This window comes from Lytechinus variegatus, chromosome 2 (assembly GCF_018143015.1).
Source record: "Lytechinus variegatus isolate NC3 chromosome 2, Lvar_3.0, whole genome shotgun sequence".
Taxonomy (NCBI): domain Eukaryota; kingdom Metazoa; phylum Echinodermata; class Echinoidea; order Temnopleuroida; family Toxopneustidae; genus Lytechinus; species Lytechinus variegatus.
The window spans coordinates 79,960,037-79,968,098 of NC_054741.1; the positions used below are offsets into that span (position 1 = coordinate 79,960,037).

Genomic DNA, 8,062 nt, shown 5'->3' on the forward strand with positions numbered 1-8,062 from the left:
CTCAAATATGCATGTCCCCCCTCCTTCTTTTGATAAAGTACATTCCACCGACTGGTGTATTGTAAATGTGAGAAGAATTTTTTTTTTTTAGTCAAAAGTTGGGGGTGCGGTTAATACACCGTTACTTACGAAAATTATGTGCATTTCGACAATTTACTGAAAGGGCATCATGAACATTTATAAGACAGTTGTAGCAAGATATAAATTTTTAAATTATTGTCAGGAATTATCTCCTGAGTCCTTCTTTTTAGTCAAACATGTTTTTTTACCCAATACCAGGTACATGTACAATACAGGTAATAAATGGTCATGTTTTCTATAGGCAGGCAATATTAAGCACATTTTAAAAAGTTTTCTTGCATAAAACTACACAACCTGTACATGTAACTTTTAAGTGCACCACTCCACAAAGAAGGAAAAAATACACACGGGCTTGGGTCGATTGTGCCCCTGTAATATCCCCATTCACTCTACTAATGAAGCTTTCAATGTTCCGGAGTTAGGCAGTACATTGTCAAAAGTACATGTAGCTCCTTAAAAAAAATTGCCTGTCATCGGGATAGAGAACCAATTGCTTCAGAACTTTAATTCTTAGTATTTTTGTATTTTATTGTTATAAAAATATAAAAAATACCACTTGAAAACTGACTTTTAATATACCATACCTCCTCCATCCATCTGCTCCACCACCCCTACCTCATTGTATAATTTCTGCTGCCATCATCATCATCATCATTTTACAGGTGGGGTAATCCTGTTGACCTCGATCACTTTATCTTCTCAGTTTATCTGAATTTACAGTCTTCCATCTCCATACGATGTGTTAAAGGAAAAACTTGTGAACAGTGGAGGGTACAGATGGTTTTGATCATTGGAGACTGAAACGCTCAGACCAGTGCCCAATTTTAATACATCCATGGAGCACGAGTCAATAACTTCTTGGACGACACCATTCCAGTCTTTCACTACCCAAATGCATTTGCGTATACATGTCAAGTCTAGATCGTTCTTTGAAAATCTGAAAAAGTGAATGAGTCCATCTTGACAACTCGACCACTCCTTTCAGTATTTTACATACCATAATGGCAACTCCTCTCCTTCTACAGTACAGAGAATGAAAGTCAAATATTTTTAACATATAAGGGGAGTTCTTTAATCTCCTACACCATCTTAGTTGTTCTTTTCTGGTCTTTTCCAATTTTATCTGGATCAACCTTCCAATGAGTGTTCCACAAGATGTTGCCATACTCTAGGTGTGGTCAAACAAATTTCTTGAACAAAATTGGTAGGGTCGTTGTGTCCAGTTTAGTCCGTCTGATAATACCAAGGAGCTAATAAGCTTTGCTACTTCCATAGGTACATGCTCATGAAATTTGAGTTCTGAGTCAATCAATACTCCAAATGTTGTTGTATAGATCCTTGTTTCTCCCAAGGTGAAGAACTGTATGTATGTACTGGTACTTATTCTGGTTTAAAGGAAGTTAGGCCAGGGATTCTTCATCATTCCCTACTGCAGGGCTCCACACTAACCCATTTTTTCTACTGGTCCAACCTATTCATGTCGGACCAGTAGATACCCAGTTTTTCAAATTTTTACTGGTCCGAACCTAAAATCTACTGGTCCCAAAAAATAAAGAAAACATTAAGAGAATGCGCAAGTTTATTTTTCTAGCCTTTCGTTACCCCCCCAAAAAAAAAAACGAAGAAAGAAAGAATGGAAGGAAGGAAGGAAAAGAAAGAATAAAAGAAAGGAAGAAAAAAGGTAAAGAAAGGAAGAAAAAAGGTAAAGAAAGGATAGATGTGAAGGAAGAAAAAAAAGAAAGAACTAAAGAAGGAAAGGAAGGAATAAACAAGGAACAAATATAAGAAAGAAAGAAAGACAGAACAAAAGAACGAAAGAAAGAAAGAAAGAAAGAAAGGAAATCAAAACAAGTGGAATGCCTCTGGCTGTCTCACCTGCATCACGCAGTTCAATATAGCAGCAGTGCTGACTTTGAATACTACTCTAACTCGCACAAGATGTTCAGTGATACATGGTTACTCTTATGTCCACTTTTTATGAACTAGACCAATAAACTTACAGAGATATGATGGTTATTCACCAAAAAACCCCAACATGGCCAAAGTTCATTGACCTTACATGACCTTTGACCATGATCATGTGACCTGAAACTCAAACAGGATATTCAGTGATACTTGATTACTCTTATGTACAAGTTTCATGAATCAGATCCATAAACTTTCAAAGTTATGATGGTAATTCAACAGATACACCCAATTCGGCCAAAGTTCATTGACCTTTGACCTTGTTCATGTGACCTGAAACGTGCACAGGATGTTCAGTGATACTTGATTACTCTAATGTCCAAGTTTAATGAACTAGCCCAATAAACTTCCAAAGTTATGATGGTAATTCAACAGATACCCCCGATTCGGCCAAAGTTCATTGACCCTAATGACCTTTGACCTTAATCATGAGACCTGAAACTTGCACAAAATTTTCAGTGATGCTTGATTACTATTATGTCCAAGTTTCATGAATCAGATCCATAAACTTTCAAAGTTATGATGGGAATTCAACAGATATCCCCAATTCGGCCAAAGTTCATTGACCCTAAATGACCTTTGACCTTGGTCATGTGACGTAAAACTCATGCAGGATGTTCAGTGATACTTGATTAACCTTATGTCCAAGTTTCATGAACTAGGTCCATATATTTTCTAAGTTATGATGACATTTCAAAAACTTAACCACAGGTTAAGATTTCGATGTTGATTCCTCCAACATGGTCTAAGTTCATTGACCCTAAATGACCTTTGACCTTGGTCATGTGACATGAAACTCTAATAGGATGTTCAGTAATACTTGATTAACCTTATGGCCAAGTTTCATGAACTAGGTCCATATACTTTCTAAGTTATGATGTCATTTCAAAAACTTAACCTCAGGTTAAGATTTGATGTTGACGCCGCCGCCGCCGCCGTCGGAAAAGCGGCGCCTATAGTCTCACTCTGCTATGCAGGTGAGACAAAAAATCGAGGAAAGAAACAAAGAAAGATTAAGAAGGAAAGAAAGATAGGAAGAAAGCTCAAACTATTATCATAAATAAATTATCAGTTTCTTTTTGGCTCAATTAAAATAGCTACGAAAGAAAGTCAGATACCAACTGTATCAACACACACATAAATGCATATGTGGGGCTATTATGTATTCAGACGATATCACCCGAAACCCGATCTGTTTGAACCAAAACAGAAGTGAAAATTTCTCCTTTTACTGCTTACAAATGACAGAGTTGCTCCAATTTTTAGGAAATATGGACATTATAAGAGCCTTTCATGAGTATGAACCTTGAATTTTGACAGTTCTGTGAGAGATTTCTGCCAGAGTTTAGCCAGGCTTCGTTCGTGCGGCCAGTGGAGAATTTACCATGTGGATTGTGTGGCTGACTACATGTACACTGTATGCATGCTGTATAGTACTCTAGTAACACGTGCGATTCATTCTGTGTGTATTCTGTGTGTGAATGGCAGAATTTAACGGGGGGGGGGGAATGGTTTGCTGTGAATTTGACCATTTCTGGAAAAGTTATTGGCCCAACAATCTTGCTATTTTTAAAAAAATTACTGGCCCGACAATGATATTTTTTACTGGTCATGTCGGACCAGTGAATCTTCCAATTTCTGAAAATCTACTGGCCCAACAGCGATTTTTACCGGTCTGGGACCGTCGGACCGCCGCTAGTGTCGAGCCCTGCCTACTGCTCTGTACAGCTTAGTATCTTCCACAAAGAGTAAAATCCTGTCCAGAGGACAGGATTTTACACTGGGTAAGTCAATAATAAAAACTGACAAACAGGATAGGCCCAAGGAAACTCCCTTGCAGTATGCCACTCTTAACATTTGGAAGATGATGTCACTCCATTTTTAGCCACTGTTTTTTTCCCACCTTTTTGCCATTTTTAGTTTAAGCATTTAAAAAAAGGGAAGTAAACTCTGACAAAAAGTTTGTTGAAATTACTACCAGAAGACCAGGCCTGCAGAATACTAAAATATATTGGTGAAGGTAAGGTTTGAGGAAAATCCAGCAAAGATGAAGAAACTTACAATAAAATTAAGTTTTTTATTTGTAACATTGTGAATGAGCAGCTGCCCCATACATGTACAGTATGTTTAGAATAAAAAAAGGCATGAATTGCAATATTTTTAATGGTCCATGATGACTAACATTTTATTTTCTTCTCTCAGGAGTGGGTGTGAAATGATTTGTCTTGGGTTATACTGAATGAACAATAAAAACCAATTTCATTTTTTTTTTAGAAAATTATATTTTATTGATATTAAATGATACATGGAAAGCTTGCATATGACATCAAAAATAAAAAAAATTAAACTGCTAAGAACTTTTTAAACCTTTGATGGATTTTCCATAAACCAATAATTCCATCAATTTTTTTCAAAACTTTTTGCCAGGATGAACTTCCCCTTTACAGTGCAAATCTACCTTAATAAGAATTTAATTTGAATAAAAAGAGAAAAATTAAACTTGCATTTAATACAGTGACAATTTCGATCAAAATTGCATGTAAAATAGATAAGCTATGACATTTGTAAAAACATGAAAATTAAAATGGTAACATGGATGTGACTGGCTGGCACGTTTGTAATCCTGTATTTAAACATGATGGCGAACGAATGAAGTGAAGAAGAACCCGATCCTGAATGTTTGTCATAAACATTTGGTAATACACTGTATATTTCAGAAAGGTGAGTGTAAGATGATTATAATATTCCCCATTGTTTTCTCTTTATTACTGTGCCTCTTTTAACCCATCAAAAAAAGAATTATTAATCAATTAGGCCTACCTAGGTCTAACTTTAGCAGTAATCGAGGAGGGTACACTAGCACACCCCTTTTCTTCAAAGACGTTAGACGCTGTACATGTAGTTAACTAAGCGTCGGTTACATGTATCATAACCTTGTTCATAGAATGAGTAGCGTCGGTCAAACCTCCATTACGAGCCAAATAATGGCAGACATTCGTCTGTGCATGGACCTATCACAAATGGACATTCAACGAATCCCCTCCTTTCGGCAAAAGACTGTCACCGCTAATCCTTTTATAAACAGAGCGCTGGAAGCTGATGCCAATCAAGCCGGTCGTAAAACATGCTATCACTGATGGACAGCAGAAATCAATTGTGCGCTGCTCCTACCCATTGTGATATTGTTCGTTCACTTTATCACAAGCAACGCACAGCAGCGAACGTTAGCACTATGAAAATGATTGCAGAAACAAGAAAACAGGCGTGCATAAATGTATTTCTTTCATTCATCGCAAATAACCGCACATGAAATGCATTGACATCACCTTGCAGATCAGTATATTTACGGCAAAAAAACAGCAGTTGAAATTTGACGGAGAAACTTGCGGAAAACGTTAAAAATGCATCTTTTTCGGACAATATTGATGTCGATAGTAGCGCTTACCTTCGGTCAGAAGTTGATTTTCATTTGGGCGTAAAATTCCAGAGGATTGGCAAAATTTAATAGGAATTTTTGTTATGATCAGATAACAATTGCGCAGTATTTACAGCATGAAATAATATATTGAATACCGGAAAAAAATGTGCATTGCATTATAGGTACATGTAATGCAGGGACTTTCCCTGATCGCAGCAATCGAGCTGACCGCATCTGGTTGAAAGAGGGCCAGATCGAGATCGGGCAGTGACTGTCAATGTCCGAGAAGGGATTGAGTAAACAACCGCCCCAGGTGCTCATCGTAAAAAAAGCGCAAAGAGACAGTTAACTATGAGACAGCAATATTGACAGCTGGAAACAGGTGGTGGCCATATTAAAATACTCTCGTTGAATGTCCATTCCGGTCCATGGTCTGTGTAGGACAAAAACAAAATAAGATATGGGGTCCGAGAGAGGCTAATAGTGTGAATGTAATATAATTTTGGTGAAGTTAGTTGAGACTTAGTCGTTAGCGATCACTTTTAATCTTGGAGCAAATTCTTAGTGAAATTAGTTACCGTATTTGTCCCCTAACGTTAAAATTAAATCCCAGCCCAAATCGATCGATTACCAGAAAATGTTTTTTAAAAGGCCTAGGCCTACTCTGAAACCACCCATGGGTTCATATCGTCTCGCGAGTGAAGGATTATCAGTCATACGCACGCGACACACCACTACACTTCGAAAATACAGTGGGCTTTTGCCCACATAAAATATTATGTTTAAATAAACATTCCACATCCTGCTATGACACTTACCGAATCATTTAGATCCTTCCGTGACTTCTCCTTGAAGTTTCTTTCTAAAAATATGTATATTTTCTTGATCTTTAGTGAAGATTTTACGGAGATAGAAATCAGTCAGCGTTGATATCAATTTTCTCCTGAAGAGGGCGCGCGATTTATATTCATATCAAAGACACGACAAGGAAAGAATAGGCACCTACACTATTTTACACGCATATCGACGCAAGGCATTACGCAAAGTCCGTGAAGTGTCCAATCTTTTCATTGTATAGACTTTGGTACACCGTATACGTATTATTGACGTTCGTCAAGCTTGTACTGCTGGTTTCTTTCCAGGCACGTATATTATTTTCATTTTTTTTTATCAGTCATCTTTTTAAATTAATGCAAATGAGTGTTATCATCACCAATAATAATCATTAATTATGTTTTTTGAAGGCATTTCATTAATTGGTGCCCATAATTAGTAAATTAATCATGAGGATTGCGCATTCAAAGAATTTAGATACAGTTATAAAATTACCGAGGAGCTGAATCAAGGTTGTGAAATTATTAGCGCCACCAACGGGCTTCCTTGTATTTCCGTGGAAGAGACAAGCGAAGTCACTTTCGAGGCCGAGTAAGCAAAATGTGCTTTTTTTATCGGATTATTATTTTATTATTATTTTATATTCAACAAACTCTTGCTACTTACCGGCAAGAGCCCCGGTGCGTAGCGAGAAGGAGCTTCGGCAAATATTACTTCAGCAATGAAGCGATGTTTGCCGACTACTTCGAAATCCAGGGTCAAACACGGTCTATTGTACGAGGTTAGTACATACTAACTCGTACAATGTGTGAGTGCTCTGAAACAGCTGATATATCAGTGTAAATTATTCCCTGCATGTTACACTTAACTTCAGTAGATCTATTCCTATCCTTTTCGGCCTAGGCCTATCGCCGGACTTCCCAAACAACCAAACGGTGCCATGCCAGGCCAGGCAGTGCCAGTGGGCTAGCTGAACTAGGCTGCAGGTTGGCTACCACCCCCGGTGGGCCGCGTGGCCGTGGGGAAGTTCTGCCGGCACACGACCGGCGCCGTCCGTACAAATCAATAGCTAAAAACTGCCTGCAATCAACTTGAACATTCAACAAGATTAAGATCACAAATCACCCATTAATAACCCAACAAACTTACTTCAACTGTTGCTTCCTCCATTACACAAGCGGAATGTTGACCTTGCTTGATTCAAATTTGCGGTAATCAGAAACATTAACAACGGTACGTCTTTATTGGAAGTGGCGTCATCTTATTTCGAGAGGTTTTGAGGATATGCGAGATCGTTCATCGGATTGGTCAATTCCCGTCGCGTCACATGATATGTGGCGATGCACTTTGACCCACCCTGATCCTGACCTCCTACCCCCTGCCCCTGTACTTGTTCCTCCAGACCCATCAAAAGATATTTGAAAATGATTAGCAGATATTACTCGGACTGCTCTTATATTTGTATATGTGTCAAATCAACTTTTGATAGAGATGGCAGAACCTAAAATAGAAAATAAAAAGCAAAACTAATCAGGGGCCGCATGGTTTTCAAAGTTGGGGGGGGCTAACAATGCAAAAAAATCACAATTTTTACGTTATTGTACATGGTTTTGAAAAAAAGGAGGGGGCTGAAGCCGCCCCCAGCTTCCAAAAGGCCCCTGCTAATGATTTGTATCATCTGTATACATTCAAAATAAGGAATTTTATTTTTCACTTCTATTTTCCCCTTATTCACCTTCTTTCCAATTTTTGTGATTGTGTAAA

General features: G+C 38.0%; 1 protein-coding gene across 2 annotated transcripts in view; it reads right to left on the reverse strand.

The window, feature by feature from the left end:
- The window catches only part of LOC121409192 (E3 ubiquitin-protein ligase TRIM37-like), a 29,061-nt gene extending 21,453 nt beyond the window's left edge, over nt 1-7,608 (reverse strand). The window contains exon 1 of one of the 2 annotated variants that reach the window (XM_041601042.1): nt 7,448-7,608. In XM_041601042.1, the coding sequence (XP_041456976.1) occupies nt 7,448-7,468 (21 nt within the window). In that variant the 5' untranslated portion in view covers nt 7,469-7,608. The remainder of the gene's footprint in view (nt 1-7,447) is intronic. The other variant, XM_041601043.1, reaches the window with a different exon arrangement.
- Between the last annotated feature and the right edge of the window lie 454 nt (nt 7,609-8,062).